The sequence below is a fragment of the Squalius cephalus genome (assembly GCF_949319135.1).
Source record: "Squalius cephalus genome assembly, chromosome: 19".
NCBI classification, from domain to species: Eukaryota; Metazoa; Chordata; class Actinopteri; order Cypriniformes; family Leuciscidae; genus Squalius; species Squalius cephalus.
The window spans coordinates 8,647,089-8,669,359 of NC_137140.1; the positions used below are offsets into that span (position 1 = coordinate 8,647,089).

At 36.8% G+C, this 22,271-nt stretch overlaps 1 protein-coding gene across 1 annotated transcript; it reads left to right on the forward strand.

Annotated features, from left to right (window-relative positions):
• The first annotated feature begins 1,003 nt into the window (after positions 1-1,003).
• On the forward strand, positions 1,004-17,996 carry ndc80 (NDC80 kinetochore complex component). Its single transcript, XM_079851630.1, has 17 exons — positions 1,004-1,191; positions 1,700-1,809; positions 1,950-2,030; positions 2,400-2,526; positions 2,938-3,110; positions 3,273-3,375; positions 4,615-4,704; positions 4,809-4,902; positions 5,577-5,677; positions 7,846-7,990; positions 9,890-10,095; positions 11,296-11,442; positions 11,546-11,635; positions 13,569-13,661; positions 13,743-13,873; positions 13,954-14,056; positions 17,586-17,996. Exons 2-17 carry the CDS (start codon positions 1,721-1,723, stop codon positions 17,709-17,711), a joined length of 1,899 nt encoding a protein of 632 aa, XP_079707756.1. The 5' UTR covers positions 1,004-1,191; positions 1,700-1,720; the 3' UTR covers positions 17,712-17,996.
• The last annotated feature ends 4,275 nt before the right edge of the window (positions 17,997-22,271 follow it).

Sequence of the window (22,271 nt, forward strand, 5' to 3'; positions counted from 1 at the left end):
GTATCTAATGCAATGCTAATGCAGGTGTGCCAGAGATCAGCAAGTTTCAAAACTACGTGTGTGAGGGGAAAACACCTGCGGTGCAATACAAGAAAAATGGTTAACGGTGTATATACACTAGTACTTTTACAAGTACATTACGATGGTTGTATAAAATGTTAATAATGGAACTTTGATACCATGAATACCATAATATAAATAGGCTATTATGTATTTTTACTTAGTACTCAATATACTAACTTTGTTTTATCATGGTTGATGTCCAAATCTAAAGTGTCATTTCTGAGGTGGCCCAAGAAGATTCTTTCTTTGGACAGAAGGGCATCACCTCTAGCTTAAATAAACAGAAAAAATAGTTACAAATTCTGTAAATTCTTTTAACAGTAATATCAAAAAATAAATAAATACTATGTACTTCCATGGACCTGAATAATTGGTATTATAAGTTGGCACCATGGTATTTATTTAAGTGGTACTCCAATGTGCAATAAAGGTAGTATGGTAGAGTAGTAAGATATCCCTGCAACCTTTAATTTTTCTCTTATGTTAAATGTAATCGCAACATGTTTATTGATTGGCTCTGCTCTTATTAATCTTGAATTTTCATAAATTTGAGATTTATTAAAACTGTCCACTTAAGCAATCTATTTTTTTTAATCAGTGGGTAGTTACCTGTGCATTTATTTTGAATATTAAAAGTTTTTAGGTCTTAATTGTTAATGGTGGTTTGTGGACAGTAATTCATTTAGATTTGTTTAGTAACAAAAGGTTAATATTTAGAGACAGAAGGTCATAGAGGCGTGTGGCTTTTGCGGTTTTTATGTTTTAATTTACTAATTATTATAATTCATTGAGCTATGTAATAATTCGAGTGGTGAGGTATTGTAGTGTAAAATTAGTTGTATATTATTCATTTTTTTTTTTTACAAAACTTCAAGCCTTGATGCACAGCGCAGTTCCGCCACACCAGCAGGAGGCAGTACTCCGCGCAGCAGCTCAAACTGAGGCGTTTACGTCATCAGAGTGATCCGTTGAACAGCGTTCGCGGAAATTTTTGAAATTCAACCGAAGCATCGACGGAAGAATAAACTATAACTTATATTCGTGATATATCTGGTATGCTGATATTCATATCTGCCGTATAGTACGTATTAACCGAGAATCGTCCTCCTGCTGAAGTTTATATCGGAGGTATTGTTTTGTCCATAATTCTCATTTATTGCGTTACTAGCATTATGTAGTTAATTTGTTATTCATTAAGCACCATTTAATGTAATGCAGTTTGGTAAGAAATTGATTATTTCTCAATCATTTTAGATGGCTGTTGTGTTTCAATGTTTGTATGTGTGGGTTTTAAGCTTATGTTCTTCACATCAAAGCTAACGGACAAGTTAGTCATATATTGCTAACATATAAGTTACTACAATTACAGTATAGTTTTGTTTGGTTGTAAGATTCAAAGTACTGAGTAAATCTGCGTTCTTTTTTTACGCATTCCTTCTATTGGACTATGGCTTATTTACATTACATGCCTAAGTACAACACCGACGCATTCTTTATTAGTAACGTTAGTATTTTAAGTCATTAAGACAATGGCCGAAAATATTAAACAAATCCAAACTGTCTTTTGCTGGATTTGATCACTACTTTTCTTTTACTATTGTAGTAACTGAGTCTTTTCTCTGTCCTACATGTGAAGGGTGTGTTTATAAAGGTCAAGATGAGTCGGCGACCCAGCAGCAGATATTCTGAGATGCCCATGCGAGTGACAGACAGCAGGATGAGTCTGGTCAATGCCACCCCTCAAAAGTACACCCCATCTATATGTCCTTTTACACTATATTACTGTAGATGTATTTAGTGTACATTGAAGTGGTTTTATTGGCCTAAACTGCTTTCAACGGTCATGCTTCAATAGATTTGATATGTTAACTTGAATTTCATTACAGCAAGGACAATGTCTTTGGCAAGCTGAACATACCTAAACCTCAGTCTACCACATCTGAGAGACGAACAAGCTTTTTTGGAAAGTGAGTCTGGTAGTAAATTGTGATTGTGCATTGATCATGTCATTTAGGCCTGGTTTCACTGACAGGGTTTAGATTAAGCCAGGATTACACCTTAGTTCAATTAGAGCATTAATATTGCTTTTATAAACATGCTATATATATATATATATATATATATATAAACATTACTGGTGTGCTTCTTGAGACAAAACAATAGCAGTGACATACTTTAAGATATGATAGTGCAAGTTGCTTTCAGTTGAAACATGCATCTTAGTCTGGGGTTAGTCTTAATCATTGTCTGTGAAATTGGGGGATAGAGTTTTTAATTAAACCACAATTGGTTAATCATATACTGTAATACAACAGTGTCCGCATCTTTCTCCACAGAGGCATCGGGGCAGGTGGCCAGAGGAACAGCATGTTTGGGGCATATGGGGGCCCAGAGAAGATGAAGGACCCCAGACCCCTTCATGACAAAGCTTTTGTCCAACAGTGTATCAAACAACTTTGTGAAGTATGATTAGTTTTAATGTCATATTGCGGGTTGGTGAAAAGTTAAAGTGATAGTTCAACCAAAATTAATAATTCTGTCATCATGTACTCACCTAACACTTGTGTACACTTGTCAAGCCTCCATGTGTCAGATTCCTTGTGGAAAACAATATTTCTTTAGAAGGTTCATGGATGTTTTTCAGCGTTTTCACAATCAATGGGTTTTCTATTGGGACTGTGAACAGATATTTCTAGTTATGGTCAGCTTTTAAATGAATAAATATTTTGTCAGTTAGAAATTGCTCTTTGAGGAGGCACACTATATAATATGATTTTTAAAAAGCTTATCTTGTAATTATAAGCAATTTAAAAAGTCAAAGTAATTGGGCCAAAAGTCTTTTTACAATTAATTTATTTTTTCCATTATTTCTAGTTCCTGATGGAGCGAGGCTTTCCAGGCAGCATCACAGTGAAGTCTCTCCAGTCTCCATCCACAAAAGAGTTTTTAAAGATATTCGAATTCATCTACACTTTCCTGGAACCGTCTTTTCAGATGCCCACTGCCAAAGTGGAAGAGGAGATCCCAAGAATGCTCAAAGATCTGGGGTAATCACATTATCATAAAAACAAAGGATGACAATATTACTTCATTACTACGCCCTGTACGAAACGCTACAATAGTAGTCTGATGTCAAACACACTTTGCTCAGTGTTAACCACCCTGTATTTTGCCCTAATCGTTAAGAGATGATTATCGTTTTGTTCCAGATACCCATTTGCACTCTCGAAAAGTTCCATGTACTCCATTGGTGCTCCTCACACGTGGCCACAGGCTCTCGGAGCTCTTATCTGGCTCATCGACACAGTCAAGGTGACTCTTCTTCAGACCTTTAACATATTTACGTGAGATATAATCTGTACATAGAACTATTACTGGTTTCCATTTTAAAGTTATGAAATAAGCGAGACTTTCACTGTTGCTCATAGCAAAGCAAACATTCCATAAATATATGTACACTGCCATTCAAAAGTCAAGGTTTTGTAGAGTTAAGGTTTTGTCACTACCAAGGCTGCATTTCTTTGATCAAAAATACAGCAACAGTAATATTGTGATGTATTATAAAATTTTAAAAGGCTATTTTCTATTTGAATATATTTTCAAATGTAATTAAGTCATTTAATGGCAAAGCTGAATTTTCAGCATCATTACTCCAGTCTTCAGTGTCACATGATCGCTCTAATATGCTGATTTGCTGCTCAAGATTTTTTTTTTTTTTTTTTTTTTACAATGTTGAAAACAGTTGTCTATGATAAAGTATTTTCAGAATTATTTGATGAATAGAAAAAAAACAGCATTTATTTTAATTAGAAATCTTTTGTAACATGTATTTACTGTCACTCTTGATCAGTTTAGGGGGTGTTCACCCTTGGCATGTTTGGTTTGATTCAAAAGATTTCTGTTGCAATTGCTCTGTTTGTGTGTGAACGCTGCCATCCGACCAAGTCTGCTGAAAAGATGGGGCTTGGTCTACTTCCAAATGAACTCTGGTCCGTGTTCCATTTATATTTCAGTCGAACTGTACCAAAGACAGGATGAGACCCACAAGAAGAGATCCTAAAAAGGACAGAATTCTCAAGCATGCTTGTTTTTTCTCCTCATAGTCGCGATGTTGTCCATCACATTTCAGTACATGTGATGGAAATGCGGTCTCCTTGTAGCAGATGTTTGTTTGTGTGACGGAGGAATTCCTGCCGCTGTTTTGACCCTTTTACACATTTTCTAAGCTCTTATTCACGAGTTCTCAGCTGGTCCAAATACTATCATATGTACACGCATACACTGAGCGCATTTAGCCCAGAACACAGCATTGTTTTGGATGTTCGTTAAGTTCTGTTAAAAAAGAAAACATTCCCCCCTCTCTCTCTTTTTAAGTTCGGTCTTAAGAATGACAGTGTGTCATTTTTTAAAAAAAAAATTGTGCCCTTGAGTTTTGACGACAAGGACCATTTTCACTTGAAACTCTGAAAATCTAGCTTTCCTTACTATCCCAGACTGCAATGTGAACAATAACGTGCAGCTTTGACTGACATGTAGATATTCTCCCTACAGCTCTTCAGTGGTCAGAGAGACCAGGATCTGCTGTTCTCTGACTTCTCAGATGAGCTGTGTGATCTAGAGGAAGGGGCCGAGTACAACAAGGTACCGTATCAGGCAAAACGTCTGCTTTGACTGTATATTTCACTCTTTTACATAATTGTAGACCACATATTTGCCAAATGTGTAAATGTATATTATCTCTGTAGCTCTTTATGGAATACTGCTCTGACACCTACAGCAAGTTCATGCAGGGAGCAGATACGTTTGAGGATGAGGAAGATGACTATCTTACTAAACTAAGTAAGTTACACCACAGTGTGATTATGTAAAGTGTACACTGAACTTATTTGGATGGGGGAAATTTAATGGAGAAGATTATGATGATGGAGGTAAATTATATCTGACCTTCTGAACAACTTCCAAATTTCAGTAAAACTAAAACAAAGTTGGCGTGAAATAAAAATGTACCCTATTTTCTAAATGCATGTTATTGTAAACAATTTATGTGTACGTGTTGTTGTTGTTGTTTTTTAAATAAACCTCATAATGTTTAATCAATGTCATAACTGGACCTCTGGTGATGCATGGACATATTCTCCAATCATTCACCCACTTAAACCTACTCCTGCAAGCTTGTTCACATGCCTCTGCTTTTGAGTGCAACGGCCACATAGCAACATCCAAACAAAACCATTGCATTTTTATTTTGAATTTTTGTTTTTTACATTTGGATGACAGTCGTAACAAAACCAGATATTTTATTAGGAACTACAACATAATACATGTTTGACTTTGAATGCCTTACTGATGCCACATTGTTTTTCTCCAGCACTCCATGTTTATGTGTGGGATATCCCTCACATTAAGCAACTGAAACAAAAATAATAAGAAGGGAAAACTTTGTGTCTTTATGTTCATAATAATCACAAATATGGTTTCATTGCTGATAAAAAATATTTTTGGAATTCTCTCAGAGAAGCTGTACAATGTGGATGGGGCGCTGTTACACTCCCAGCAGGAAAAACATGCGATACTGATGGAGCACGTGGAGAGACTTGAAAGGGAAAGTCAAACTGTGAGTGTATACATGTTTCCTTCACTTCATTTATCAGGTTCATTCAGATCATGAGAATTACTTCTTACTATAATCTACTAATTTTAGGATAATAGCATAAAATAATAAAGTCAGTCAAAACTGTGAAAAACATTAATGTGAGTATGAAGTATGAACTTCTTCAAAGTTGCCACCCTTTGTCTTCTTGATTTACATCTTTTCACACACATCTCTCATCTACCTTCATGAAATGGCTGAAAATGTATGACCCCAATATGAAAAAGAAAAAAGGATGGATTGTGAAAACTAGGCTAGATTTTACATAGGTCATTAAAGCAGGGCTCAGTAGTTTAGGGATTTCTTCGCTGTATTCTTGCTTCTTGCTCGCAGGTTTCTCTCTAGAGCTCCCCCCACAGCTTCGGAATAGATATTTGACAACACTGTTGTAAAAACTCGTTGGCGATTCTCAGACACCAGAGGCTAGTAGATCAACGACATCAAAGCAGATGGGACATTCTTTAAAACGTCTTCTTCATTCGGGTTCGAACAGCGTGAGGGAGCGCAATAATGACAGCATTTTAGCAGATTTCTTTTGGCCGTAAAGCAATTGTTTACATCGCGAGACCTGATATCACGCGAGACTTCCTGACGCGGCGGCCGGCGGCCCGCCGGCTCAAAGTTGCAAGTGCGTATTTTCCGCTCACAGGCACCAGGGGGTTGCGAAACGACCACCATTCAACCCGAAATAAGTAATATAACCACTCCAATGACTCCGAAGCTGTTCAGTTAAGGTAAAAAAGTTACTTAGTTCACCTTTAAGGTCTTAGAGAGAACTCTCTGAGAGAATAATGGATATGGAAAAGTTACAATGGAAAGAACATACGGAAAAGGACAATTCCGGTATTTAACACTTTGAGTCTATTTTGTAGTTTGTTTTGGATGAACAAGGGTGGTGGACAAAGAAATTTTGACAATGGTTCCTGTCGCGACTTTTTGACTATTTTAGAATTGCCCATGACCGCATTAGAATGGGAGTCAATGGCCATGCACAAACATGTCCTTAAAACAATCCTTAACGTTCGTTTTCAAAACTGTGCAACTCACCGAGTGGTTAGTGGTGTTCGTTGATGATTAAAAACAAGTAGCGTAGCGAAATACAGTTTCTGTCGTGTTTTATTTGGCATTTTGTAAAATCCATTGATTTCCGTTGGAGGACTCATTGCTCGTTGATATTACTGCGCTACCGGAAACGGAAAGGGGGCTGTTTACATTTGATTGTAGTCTTTTAGGTCTTTTCGCTCGGTTCTCTGTCTCTCAGAAGGCTAGCGTGAGCAGAGCAACGTAAGTTACGGAAGAGCGGAAGTTTATACGCGGTTGTGAGGTATCTGAAAAAATAGTTCCACTATAGAAAAATAAACGGATTGAAATCATACATTGCGCCGATATATTTGTTTTTAATTATCAACGAACACCACTAACCACTCGGTGAGTTGCACAGTTTTGAAAACGAACGTTAAGGATTGTTTTAAGGACATGTTTGTGCATGGCCATTGACTCCCATTCTAATGCGGTCATGGGCAATTCTAAAATAGTCAAAAAGTCGCGACAGGAACCATTGTCAAAATTTCTTTGTCCACCACTCTTGTTCATCCAAAACAAACTACAAAATAGACTCAAAGTGTTAAATACCGGAATTGTCCTTTTAATGTTTTTGCTCTTTGCGGAATAGATCTGCTACTCTGCTGCAGAGCAAGTACCAAGACTTAGCTACAGCCAATACATTCACAGACATTGCTGTGAGCATGTAAGACATGTTGCTGCACATGTAACATGCATGAAATAACCCCTCAGCAAAGCAGGAGACAAGACATGAGAAGTGTAAAACCCTCTTAAAGAGACTACAGTTTGCACTTATCTTGGATGTTGATTTCAGATGCTTTCTGAAGCACGCTGCAGACTGCTAACAGCAACGCTACCGGTATTTGGTTGATGTTGAGCTGCAGCTCTTTGGCTGCTAATGCAACAGCAACCAATCAGCTGCCCTATGTAGATGACGATGTGATCGCAAATAAACGAGTTAAGGACCTATCAGCCTGCCTAGAGTCATCAGCCTAGAGTTTCATGCCAAAACTAGGTAAAAAAAATAATTTGAAAAATGATGTCAATGTTAATGCTGTGTGTATTGACAGGATCGTTTAGCAGGGAAGAGGACCGAGAAACTCAGATTACAAGCTGATCTGCAGAAACTGAAGGATTATCGTTGTAATATGGAGGACCATAAAACTAAACTGAAGGAAAAAGCTGCTGGGCTGTCTGAGGAGCTCGAGGCTGCTGGTAAGAGAGATTACAAGATGCAGCCACACATGCCTTGTTCACTTTGCACACTGTATGTTGTCTTAGCTTAGCCGGGAAATCCAGACCTAAATCTGAAAGATTAATGGTCTGGCGTCAACTAATGAAAATCGGCCAGCTCGAGGGGTGGCACCAAGCATGCATTTGAAAATCTCACTGCATGCAATTGGATAACATTACGACCAATCACAAAAAGTTATCGCTTAGCTACCAGCGGAGCTAACTGGTAGATTAGACTCTTACCGTATCCGGTCGGCAAAACAGCAAAAACGCCCTTCTTGCAAAGGAACGATTCGAGTGCCGTCTTCTGTTCCTCTTTTAGAGAAAAGGTCTAAATCTTTCATTGTAGCGGCCAAAGCTGTTTCAAACAAATGGTGTTCATCTATAGCCATCTTGCAATGTTTACTAATGACTTCAACGTTGCAGCGCTGTCGTCATCTCGCCTCTGGCCCGCCTATATCAGATAACCCCATGTGATTGGTGCAGCTCAGATAGAGGGGCATATTTAATGAGCATCATTACTATATGAGTAACATCAGACACCAGAGTAGCACGCTGAGCAAATTCAACTTGTGCTCTCTAGGGGTGTAACGATACACAAAACTGACGGTTCGGTACGTCCCACGGTTTTGACGTCTCGGTTCGGTTCGGTTCGGTTCATTTAGGTGGGGTGGGGGGGTTTAGAAAGCTAAAATTGCTTTTTTTTTTTTTTTTTTAAACAGTGCTTTAATTAACAAATTGTGTCCTTGTCTTTAAATTAATTCAATTACAAGTAAACGTCTCGCAAGGATAAAAAAATGATCTGCTAATGCTGTAAACTATACAGGAGCCCTTACTTTCACATTACTATAACATTAAAGCTTAACAACAGAGCCTAGACTTTTAGCCTAAATTCAGTTGCTATTTATTTTTAGATATAATAATAATAATCAACACTCAAGTAACAAATTGTATGAAAACATGTAAACTCTACAAGGCAGTTTTTACATTAACATATGTTTTTACTCTAATTTATTATTGAAATATAATCATTTACACAGTTGCTGTCATTTTCATGACAGATATTTTAAAAATACATTAAATAATCAAGATGTCATTAACAGGTTAAGTAAACTATAATATATAGGCTAATGCAGTGCATTTATTTAGTGAAAGGGTTCATTTCCTTAGCAAACCAACATGTGGACACTGAATGACTTGCCTGAGGTAAATAAAGCTATATGAAAAACTAAGTGTTTTATTGACGTATTTCCGCTGTTGAAACACTGACTGAGCGATTACACGAGTTATGATGCCTTTCAGTAAGTATACTGTATTTTTCAACATACCTTCAGGTGTCCATTCATGTTTATTCTGTAACTGAGGAAGAGATATTCGCGTTTACTCCACAGTCTATGGTTTACTCGCGCTCCGCGCTGCCGCTTTAAATGAGGAGCCTGTCATGCAAGATCAAAGAGCGCCAAAACGACATTTCATGTTTGAATTTCGTGATCAAATAGACAGAATCTGAAAGATTACACCTTGCTTATGATCGAAAGTAACAAAACACTGAGCTTATTGCAATTAAATGTGGTTAATGGTGGTTAGGCAACAACGCTGTATTCGTTGTGTACACATAAGACATGAGGTCCAATGGGGGCGGGGCGGGCGTGTTCGGTACGCCATGAGAGTATCGCGATTCGTATCGTTGGTGGTGTATCGCGGTTTTTCGGTTCGGTTCGAATATCGTTACACCCCTAGTGCTCTCGCGAGAACTCTGGATTACCAGGGTAGTCTTAGCTCTGCAATAAGTAAGAATTTCATTGTACTTTGTACACTACATATGATAATAAAGATACAAAGGTTAAATTCAATTGTTAAATGTCCCTGTTCTTTGTACAGAGATGCAGTTGGAGGGTCTGAAGCAGGAGAGAACGAGGCTGCAGCACATCCTGGGGAATCAGAAGTTCACTCCAGCTGATATCGAGCGTATTAACCGAGAGAGGAATGAACTGCAGCAGACCGTTCACAGCTTAAACCAGAATCTTGTGGAGGCTGAGCAGCTGGTTTGGAATGAGGAGGTCAACCTGTCCAAAACCAAAGAGAAGGTCAGGACTTTACCCACAAACAGATTTCCCAGCATGTCTAGTAAGAGTTGTTTCACAGACTAAGGGCTGATTCTCACAGACCAAGGGCTTATTCACACAGAACACGTTTTTTGCTGTTAAAAAAGTGAGACACAGGTCAGTGGAACGAAAATAAGGTCTAGAGATGTGTTTTTTAAAAGTTTAACAACTTTTAACTTCAGTGCCACGTTTTTTAGAATGCTGTGTCATGCATGAGGCGGTGCAAAAGACACAAGTGCAATGGTCAATGAATAGGTACTTCATTTGAATTAGTACTTACTTCGTGACCAAATAGTATGTTCTGTAGTGTGTAGTATGAATGAAATTCGGGCAAACTACATCTACCATGTTGTTATTGTAATGTGACTTACAGTGTCATTTATGTCACTTTACTGTCATTCACAACTCCTCTCCTGTGGCCTCATTGGATAGTATTTATCCCCATAAATCTCCTGGAGCAAAACTTCTAAATATGCCTACTATATAGTATGTGAAAATCACAACACGAAATAATAGCATGTCATAATTCGAAGCATTCTTAAAACGGTAAGTGAAAATAGCCGGATGAGGCACTATGTCTGGCGAAATTCGTTGGCCTCACTTCACTATCTAATGAGGCCACATTATAGGATTTTATTTTTTTTAGGCAGGAAAGTGACGACCCCAACATTGTAGGTCACATGACAGTGCCAACATGGTGAATGGTACACACATGCATACTTCATGCACAATGTTTTTTCAACATTCCTGTTTTCGAACACGAACTCGCAACTGCGTTCGCCGTGGTCTTGCGGGTATCAGAGCAGAAACGAAACCCGCTGCTCTCTGTATGTTTTTCCATTGTCATTGTCGCGTTCATTTGTAATTTGTGTGAGTTTACTTCGTCCATTAGATTGCAAGATCTGAAAAAGCCCATACATTTACCTGCCCATTGACCCTCCCCTCAAAGAAATCAGGACAGAAGTGGTTAAAAGTGGACACAAGATATGGATTAAAATACCAGGTGTAAACAGGAATGTGCCTCCCTTTTTTACTTGTGATCCAATCGACCAAAACTGATCTTAATACCGGGTATAAACAGGGCCTAGGAGTTGTGTAAAGCCAGCCAATCAGTTTAGAGAGAGTTTTGTTTGTGTTCCATGCAGTATACACAAGTCCGTAAATTTTCACATTTTGTTGCAGGCGGAGGAGAAGGTTGCTGAGTATAATAAACTGGGTCGTAAGCTGAAGCTCATCCCGCAGTCAGCAGAGAATGCCTGTGGTCATGACTTTGAAATCAGAACAGATTATAGTGCTATTACCATCACGCAGTACAAGACACAGATACAGGTACAGTCACTACTGCCATCCATCAGAAGCTTCTTTTATTTATTTATTATTATTTAAGGATGTTTCTTTTTTCTTTTTTTCTGTCTTGTCTTAACTGTGTTAGAATCCTCTGAAGAATATGATGGTTGACGTGGAGGATGAGTACAGCAGACTCACCAATATGAAATTGAGTTTGGAAGAGACTGTTGAACAGGTGCGAGGCTTTTGTTCTACCTCTTATTCAGTTGCTGTTTATGCCTTGCATAAGAAAACATTTATATCTTGTTAAATACACCAACTTACTGATGTGACCCCTAATTATCCTAGTCTGGTGAATCTCACAAAGTCTGTCAAGAAAATGTCCAGTTCATATTTCACTCTCAAATCAACAAAGAATACTATCAACAAAGAATGTTTTAGTACAAATTAAGACTGCACTGTTTATTATTTGCATTGTAACATTATTTTACCAACTCTTAGTGAATTATATGTATTTTTTAATTATTATTTTTGGTTAGAGTTGATGAATTATGATGGTGTTTATTTTGTAAATTGTTGTAGATAGTTGTGGTAAGAGACAGTGCATATTTGATATACATACATTTTTTAAAATCTAATCGGTGCTGATGAATTAATCGAATAAATTGCAACGTAATTGCACGTCAATTTTGGCTGAGAAATTACCCCCATTTAAGACCATTTAAAGTCATTTTGTGTTAGATGAGAAAAGCATTGAATAGATATTACAAAAAGTACATTTATAAAGAAATAATTTGATTCAACGTAGGATTTGTTACTCAAACTTTTAAGGCTACATTATGTCCATAAATGTTGATTTTTTTATTATTTATTTTTTTAAAGCTGCATCTGAAGTGGCACTTTGGTATATTTACTCAGATGGTTTAATGCAGCTCAGAGGTATCATGAATATGGATGAAAAATGAAATTATACTCTAAATATGAAACTAAAACTGCCAGTAGTTGGTGGCAAGTCACTGTCTTAATGAGTTGTTTAGAACTTTTCATTGTCAGTATTGTCTGTTTTTGCTCAATTTTGGCAATGTAACAAATATTCACTTCTTGTTTATTGAACTGTTGTATGAAATCCATATCACATTTGCAATCGTGCAGATATTTGGGGGGAAAACAGCACTCTTGATTGTGTGATATTGCTAAACTATAGCCTATCATATGAAATGAATATGACACAAATCCATACATGGGCATTTGTTGCCCTCATATCTTGAATTTTAGTGGCATTTTTAAATGCATTCTATTAGGCTTCATCACACAGTTAGTCTGCCCTGCATCATGTTTGTTACTAAACTGCATGCAGTGTAAGATGACATACAGGTCTGGGCCGGGGCGTGGTGTGTTAATAAATTGAACACACCACGCCATAAGTAATCGCACCAAATTAATGCATTAAATCGACAGCGCTAATTAGCACATAAACCTATTTTAATACATACCAAATACAGCGCTTGTCTTGTCTCTTTAGTCACAGTTGGCCAAGTCAAAGTCTGGACTTATTCTATTGAACAAATTTGGGATTTAATGGATTCAAAGACAGATCAAACAAAAGTTTCATCTACAGCAAGTCTTTGAGAAACTATTTGGAAGTCAAAAACAAGAAGACTTTATCAAGGCCAAAGGATGCCACTCAATATAGTTGTTTCAGTTTGTTATTTGTCTAATAAATGACAATGACATTTTTAGTTTTAAACAAGTTTTTGACAGATTCCTAAAATATTTGTTTTCTCTTTATTATTACAGGTGGTCTAATGAATTTAAGCACTGTATATTGAGTATTTTAAACTTGCAGTTAAATGTGAGCCCCAGCCAGAATCTGAGATTAATGATTTTATTTGTTTGTTCCGTATGGACATACAGTATTAATTTCATGTGTACAGTTTGTAAATTTGATTTTCAAAAACTGCAGATAGATACCTTGTTGCAGTTGCTGCCAGTGTAAAGCACTTCAAATTAAATCAGTCATTTATGAGTTTCAGTAATGAAGCTACCTTAAAAGGGAGTTATCTATGTAGAAGTCAGAAAGTGAGACCGCTTTCTAGGTTTTGTAATAAAGCATGTGCTTACAAAGCTTGACGTTAGCTCATGCATGTACCACCCCATCTGTTTATTAGGTGAAGTCCAACATCTTTGATAAGGAGAATGACATCAAGCAGCTAAAGGAGCAGATTCGCAGAGTCGACCAACAGCTGGAGCATGACATGCAGGTAAAATGCCTAATTTTCAGTAATGACACATTTGAAATTGTTACTCGGAGCATGTGATTGAACTAGTTATGGTGTGTGTAGGAAATGGCACAAGAGGATGAAAAGTGGGCAGCTGAGGTGGACTCTGCTGAAACCCACAAGAAGCGCTTGGAAAAGAACGTAACGCAGGGATGTGAGGAAGCCGAGGAGGAATGCAAAGCTGCCCAACAACAGTGAGCATCTTTTTTCCACTTTATTCTTCTAAATACGTCACCTGTCGATCTCACTTTACGTATCTGAACTTCTCCACCAGGTACCATGTGGTCGTGCAGGAGACTAATGAGGAGCAGCGCATGGTGAACAAGAATCTGACTGAAATCTTCTCTTACGCAGCAGACCACTTGGTTACAGTTGAAGTATGTGATGATTTTTGCCTACAATTACCAGTCACATCTTGACTTGATGTGTTCTACATGAGGTTGAACATCTTGTAACTTGAAGGGAAATCCAGATACAGTTCTTAAAAAAAGCTACATGTATTTGAATTATACCATTGTTTGTCTGAATACTCGATTTTAATTGGCTGGAAGGTGTCTGTTAAAGTTCCGATTACACCAAGAATGATAACTATAAAAGTACCTATATTAGGGTTGTGCCGATAGACGATAGTATCGTGTATCGACGATAGACAGAGATATCGCCGATGGCAGATGCCTTTGACGATATCAATACGATAATTGGCTCGTTTTCCCATTAATGTATTAAATCATCATTATTATTATTATTATGAAGCTAGTATAGTTATTAAATTAATTAGGAACTACAATTATATTTGCCTTGCCTAAATTCATAACGGCATCACCACATAACCACACTTGCGACATCACCACAACCACACTTGCGACATCACGCGTATGAGGACTCCTCAAAGAAAATGTTTTTAAAACAGACTAAAAAAAACTACATCCCACAACGAAATTTAATTGCAAGGTGATCCATTCACAAATTGTCAAGAGTGCTTGTTTTAACAGACATTCATTCTTATACAGAGCCAAGATGAAGACGCGGCATCGTTGTTCGTCAGTATTTTGTTTCCATAGCACATTAACAAAATATTTAATGACACTAATAACACTAAAAACAATACAATTACAAAATATTAATTATAATAATAATATCAATAAAATTATATAGGCCGCCTAGGCCTAATAAAATTCTTTAGTTCACGAAGCATCTGTGAAACTCTGCCATCTGTGAAAATCACAAGAAACTTCAAACTTGTTTAACAAGAAATATTCTTCTAATTTTTTCACTGTCAATAATGTAAGTCCACAAGAGAAATATTAAGCCAGTAAATTAAGATAGTTGCTGTAGCCTACCGTTATATTCACCGTCGTCTCCGAGAGAACGCGCCGTTAATGCAGCGAAAGCGCAGTCCGTTTCTGCTTTCGTTTTCAGGGAATGATCGCGTTTACATGCACGTTATTAACTCGATTATGCTGAATAAACTGACAATGCATGTGGTCATGTAAACGGATTAACCCGTTTTCCTTTATCAGAGTCAAGTCATAAGTTTAAGTAGGCTATAACCGATCGACTTTTAGATTTTTGCCTCTGATTTCTCCCGGCATTTAAAACACATTAACCCGCGTTATTTGGGCTTATTGAAGTGCGGTGCGCATAAGTGAAGTGCATCCAGACAGAGAGAGCACTGGTAGGAGGACATATCGCAGACTCCGACTCTTTCTTGACCCAATAAATTAAAACGTGTTCTCATCTCGTGCAGAAGTAGCCTACAGTCAAAATGCTGCATCTGTAATGGCATGAGAGGATAATGTGTGTCCGTAAATTTCCCGCTGACATGTTGGAATACTCAGAGTCAGATACAAGAATGATTAGGATCTTTTTTTACCTCACTATACCAGGAAATAACCTGATTTAGCCTATTAATAAACACTCCACCTTTGCTAGCAAAATAGAAAAAGATTCTCATTTAAAACGAAGTAATAAAACAAGCAAATTGAAGAGTAAATAAGCAAGTTAATAATCAAATAAGTAAGCCCCGCCCCCCTCACGATAATATCGTGTATCGCCGATCTCACAGGCTGATGATAAGACGATATGAAAATGGAGCATATCGCCCAACCCTAACCTATATTAACATCCACACCAATAAACAATAAAGTTCTGTTTATTTGTAGGGCATGCTGCAGTTCTGCTGCTTTAAAGGCTCGAGATCTGTAACATCAGGTGGATTCTGATTGGCTGTTGATGATTTTTATCATTCATCAGCTGGAAAACATTCTAAAAGTGATTCCAACCATCATTGTAGTTGTTGTGTGGACTTCCCTATTCTAATAGTTATCATCCTTGGTGTGAACAACCCTTAAAACAACCCTTAGTCCTAGTCAAAATGTATGTTTTGTCTTCATTGAAGCACACACACTAAAATAGCATTGCTTACTCTAAGAAATTAAACTCCCATTTATTTTCCGATCTTAACGTACTACTTCTCATTTAAATCTGGCAGATTGCTTAAGCAAGTGACCTGTAGCTAAAATGTTTGGCTGTTTACCAGTCAAATTTTGTGCTGCAAACATTAATGACTGCTTTAACTTGTCAGTGCTGGCAAGTTTCCATGGTATAATCGGGATAATCGATGACTAGGTGTGCATTACTTGATTTTATTTGACTCTATATTGACTCTTATATTAGCCGCGTTTCCACTGTCGGGCCAGGGCCGGGCCAGGGCTTTAAACGGGCCGTGCCGGGCTAATAGCCTCTGGCCAATAGCACCGGGCCTGCGTTTCCACTGTCGGGCCAGAAGCTCCACAGCGCTTCACTAAAACACGCCCGTAACACGCCTCTCTGGAACAACGTCACACTAACCCATCCTTTCACCAACAAATGGAAGTTTTATCAGAAAACTAATCAGAAATCACTGGAAACAGCGTTGAAAACAAACACGATAAAAGCGGCCGTTTGCTAGCATTTTTTTTGTTTGTTTACTTGAATATTAAAAACCCAAGCATCGATGTTTTACCACAGGTTTACAATAAAAAGTGATACATTGATAATAATTAATTAATTTATGTCAAAATTGCACATTAGTCACTCAGAAATAAATTACCGTTAGGTCTATTTCACAAAAGAAAGAGGACACACTTACTTTTTCAGTCGCGTCTGTTTCTTTATCATATTTACATCACATTTAGAAAAAAATGATAATTTCTACAACTTTATGCCACGACCTGAGGAGCTTTAGCAATCTCTCGACTCCCATACAGATATTTCAGTCAGAGAAACAGAGGAAGCTCCCGAAAAAAAAAGTTACTTTATTTTATGATAGTCCGGTTTAAAGAGACGAGACGTAGGCTATGACAGATAAAATAAAAACATGACTGTCATAGCCTTTAAGATTGGTCTGATTTCTTCAAGCGTTCGCTATGTTTTTTTTTTATATGCGTATCTTCAAGCGTTTACTATGTTTACTATGGTAACGGTTAGCACGCATAGTCTTTTGCATCACAAACAGAAGGCATTCAAACATGAACGCGAGTTAAATTATTTTATTTTTAAGTCTTTAATGCTGACAGAATCATCCGGCGCTGGTAAACTCCTCCTCTGTTGGTAACCACTCCTCTAGCCCGAGCTGGCCCGCTTTGGCCCAAGGTATTCGACGGGCCAGAAATCCTGGCCGTTGGCCTCGAGTAAGCCCCGATCCAGCCCCGGAAGTGACAGTGGAAAGCGACTGGCCCTGGCACGCACTAGCACGGCCCGGCCCTGGCCCGACAGTGGAAACGCAGCTATTGACACATCCAGCCCTGTATTATTCCTTATATACCACCCCATTCTTTACATCTGTACTTCAAAAGGTTATATGACCAGGTTTGTGAAGATTCTACGTGTAAGCAAAAAAAAATATTTTTTTTTTTGTCTCTTTAGAAACAATGCAGCGAGCAGCTGAAAAGGTTTGATAAGATGAAGGAAGTCATCCGTGAAGATGAGGCTGACATGAAACAGCTGATAGATCTAGTGGAAAACTTCATGAAGAAAGTGAACAGCTTGTAAACTCTTAAGTTTTGATTTGTAAATAGTTTTACTGTTAGACAATTTTTTTTTATTGGAGTAAAGACATTGTCTTTGGACACTGAATCATACTTTGTGTATTTATCCTGTATTTACGTTTGTTTACTAAAAAAAATAAAGTTTTTTTGTGCTAGTTTTTTTTTACATTGCTTACATAGGGTCTTATAGTATCATATCTTTCTTTTCTTTTTTTTTTTTTTACAAATTAAGTTTTTATCTATAATTCATGTGTCTGAATAAAACATTTCACTTCACATTATGTGGAGGAAAAATTGTCTAGTTTATTTTAATAGGATTTAGATCAGATGTTGTTAGTACTATGTTAGCTAATAAGAATACTTAGCCACCTATATATCAAATCAGATATAATTGTCCTTGAGAAATTTCACATTTGTGGGAAAAGTACATTTTATATTTGTACATTAGAGTGTAATTCTATGGTAAACCACTTAGATTTGTCCTCGGAAATTACTGCTAGAGCTTGTTGGATGCCATATGCCACAATATAATGCATTTAGCTTGACCTTACTGTTCCATGTGGTCCAGAGGTAATATTACCAACTGATTTGAACTCTTTCCCTGCCATGGACGGAATATTCCGGCTTTCCGTGTTTCCACACTTATACGCTAGGGGGCGCTATGACACATCTTATGCATAATGTAAAATAACGCGATCATCAACAGTAAACAGCGTGTAAATCATCTCTGCCTAATGTCGACCCAGGACGAGCTACAGGACTGCAAGCATTAGGGGTGTTGATTGACTCGATCTCCTCCATCTTTGTTTTGATCATCGTTCTGAATGATAGTCTTTTGACAGAAACGCAATTTTCTCAGCTTATTGCTCAAAATGTTTTTTTTAATTTTTTTATTTACATTCAAGTATTGATTAAAAAAGAATGCAGTTTTTGTTTAAAAGCAGAGATTCTCTTCTTTCCTTTGACATGTTGCATGTTCAGGAATTCATACAACAAAATATTCTGGAGGCCATGACATATTGGTGAAAATTATCAAAAACGATGGCGGTGGCTGGGAAACCTTTGCGAAAGGTTGAGACATTTCTATCCAAAATTGAATTAAAAATGCAAAATAAAGTTTATTTTCATAAAAAGTGGCGACTCACTATAATAAAAATGGTAATCAGGTGTAAGAAATCATGGAATGTTCTGAAAAATGGAATAGCCTATATAAAAAAGATATAAAACACAAAACAAGGACATGAATAAAAAGTAGGCTATATTTCTCTAATAGAGTAAATTTCCAGGGCTGTGCTGCATAGCATATACACAAGACAGAAGTGAGCACAATAACAATAAAATGTCACTTAATTGAAACATTCCACTTCTGCCAAATTTCTGGGACCTGTTGTTCAAAAGTAATCTGATCAGATTTCTTCGATCGGATTGAATCAAAAGAAACAAAGGATTCTGAATTCAGATTAGATCACAAAATCCAACTTTGGTTTTGATCTGGATCAAATCATCAGTTTTCATTGTATTTTTGTATATGGAAGTCAACAGCTACTGTCAACTGGGTCATTCCAGAATTGGGGATACATTTCGAGTCTCCCAGATAAACCTTCTTTTATTTAAATAATAAAAAAACTTTTTTGAATCAATTTTGAATAATAACACAAATTATATTACACTATCACTAAAAATAATGCTTTATGTATATTTAGGAATACAATTTAATGGGGAAATATTAACTAAATGACTCCCACTGCACCTATTATTGACTGTCTCCGCCTCCTGATTCATACTTTCAACTTGAATTATCATGAAATAATTAAGTCTAATTTTCAAATATTTTTTTTGTTTACTATTTTAAGTTATATAAACAATTGCATAGAATATATATTTTCTGTATTATTTGTAATTTAATTAATAAATAAATAGATTTTGTGTCTGTCCCTACATTCTGGTCAACTCTGTTACCTCTGTTATAAAACAAAAAAAAAACCTCCAACGCATTTGTAGAAAAAGCATGTGACTTGCACCAAGGCAGGTGTCACCAACCCTGCTCCTGGAGGGCTACTGTCCTGCAGACTTTAGGTCCAACCCTGTTCCAACACACCTGCCTGTAATTATCAAGCAACCCTGAACAGCTTGATTAGCTGGTCCAGGTGTGTTTGATTGGGGTTGGAGCTGAAATCTGCAGGACTGTAGCCCTCCAGGAGCAGGGTTGGTGACACCTGCACCAAGGGATGTCACTTCCTCTGGTGGGAAACTCTGGAAAAGCGTGAAGTATTTAATTATTCTTCTCTCATTAATTTGTACAAAATGTTTAGTATACACCAATAGTAGATTAATTATTTGTCAAATCTATTATTGTGATATTGCAGTGAATCTCTCATTCACTTTTTAAAAAACTACAATATGGTGAAAACCCATAAAATTATGATTTTAGACATGCCATGTGGTATCTGGTTTGAGGTTAGCATTTTGAGATAAAGCACAAAATGGTGGAAAATATCAACTCTGTTGTCGTCAACTCTGTTATCAACCCATATAAATCAACCCATTTTGTCTGTAACAGAGTTGACAGATTTTTACATTGATGTTCAGTTAGTAAATTGATGTTCAGCATTAATATTTTAAATCTTACAAGTTTAAGATCAGCAAATATTTAAAATGTTGAATTTAAAGTGCCTTCTATGAAAATAAAAAGGTTTAACAGAAAAAGAAAATCATATTTTTTTGTTTTCTTTCTATACTTGAAATGTACCCGCAATTCTGGAATGACCCAACTATCTGGTTATCAACATTCTTCAAAATATCTTCTTTTGTGTTCAACAGCAGAAAGAAATTCATACTGGTTTGGAACAACTTGAGGGTGAGTAAGTATAGTGACAAATTTTCATTTTTGGGTTAACTATCTCTTTAAAGGGACATGGTGATGGGAGGTAAAATACAAGATTGGAGGAAAGATTAGATTATGATTATGATTAATGCTTTTGCAAATCTCTTGCAAATGTTTTGCGTTCCCCCAAGAAATTGTGTTCACTCTCAAAACCTTTTTTTTTTTTGCGAGTGAATGCAAAGTTTCTTGGGGGAGAAATGCTAAACTTTTGTGAGAGAACGCAAAAATACATAAATATAATAGGCCTATATATGTCTCATAATTTTGTCCATCGCCATGTCCCTTAAGTGCCTCTGTAGGGGTCTGATTGTTTAAAGAAAATTGAAAATGGAAATTTTTTTGTTTGTTTATGTATTCATAAACTTTTATGCTCTTAAAGTGACCCACTGACTCTTCCGGTGCGTCCCAATTCGTATACTATCCGTCCTAAATAGTATTGTCCGCCCTGCAATAGAATGTAATAGAATGAGCAATACAATAGAATGAGTATACATTCCAAATCGTAGTATGTTGAAATGAGTATTCCAAAGATACCCGGTCTACTACTTCCGGTCAGAATCTTTTTTATGATTCTGATCGGAAATAGTAGACCAGCCGGGTATCTTTGGAATACTCATTAAAGATGACGAAATATTACGTCCCCAAGCCTGCCTATACTCTTTTACTACACACTCAAAAGTATGTACTTTTTCATTACAAAAAAAGAGTACATATTTTTAGGGCATAGTATAAGTAGACGAATTGGGACGCAGCATTCCTGTTGTTCTTTACGTAACCTAGGCTACATTGTGACAAGTGATCCTATTTAGAGCCATTGATTTGATATTCTGACAAGGTCTGTATCTGGATCAGGGTGTTCCAATCCAATTTTTTTCAAAGCACAAAAGTAAGATGGATTACCTGATCCTGGATAGCAAAACATGGGATTTTCATATCTAGATTCTGATCCATAAACCTTTTGAACAACTGGGCCCTGCTCTGGAGACTGGAAGTCTGTGTCAGCCAGTATTGGGAAATCGGGATAACTGCAAGCATTCATTGCGCCATCTATAAATGTCATCTTCACAACACCTTTTAGCCAATGCATTTACTTTGGTTGTCCTGGACGATCCCATCTGAGCAAAACAAATTTACTTCCAGTTTTGAGCCAAAAATTGAGCTAGTTTTTTCTTCTCAGATGTTTACTTGCATTTCTGAAAGCAGTAACGATCATAGAAACTACCCAACTATTGGGTTTTCCCCTCACTCAGGTCATCATTGGCAAAGATTGCAATTGGAAATATAGGATTAAGAAGGAGTGATGTTGATATTAAACCCTGTTTTGTGAGTGCATTACGAAATTTTTAAATCTATAGTTATATGTACAGTATTGTTAAATTACAGATATACCTTACCTTTTGACAGCACAGCTAAATATCACGAATTGTGATATATTATAATACATTTTAAAACCCTCCTTTTGGAATAAAAATGCAAAACCTGTATTTATTTCCTAGATTACACTCTAATGAAGTTATGCATATTGTGTTTAGTATTTTTCTGTTCAGTTAACAGTATTTTTCATTGTACGTTTTATTGTATACACTAAATATACATGCATAAATACAAAATAAATAACTTTAAAGTTAAAAGAAATTTGTAACTTCATCAGATTATCTCTGGCAACCCTCCATCTGAAGA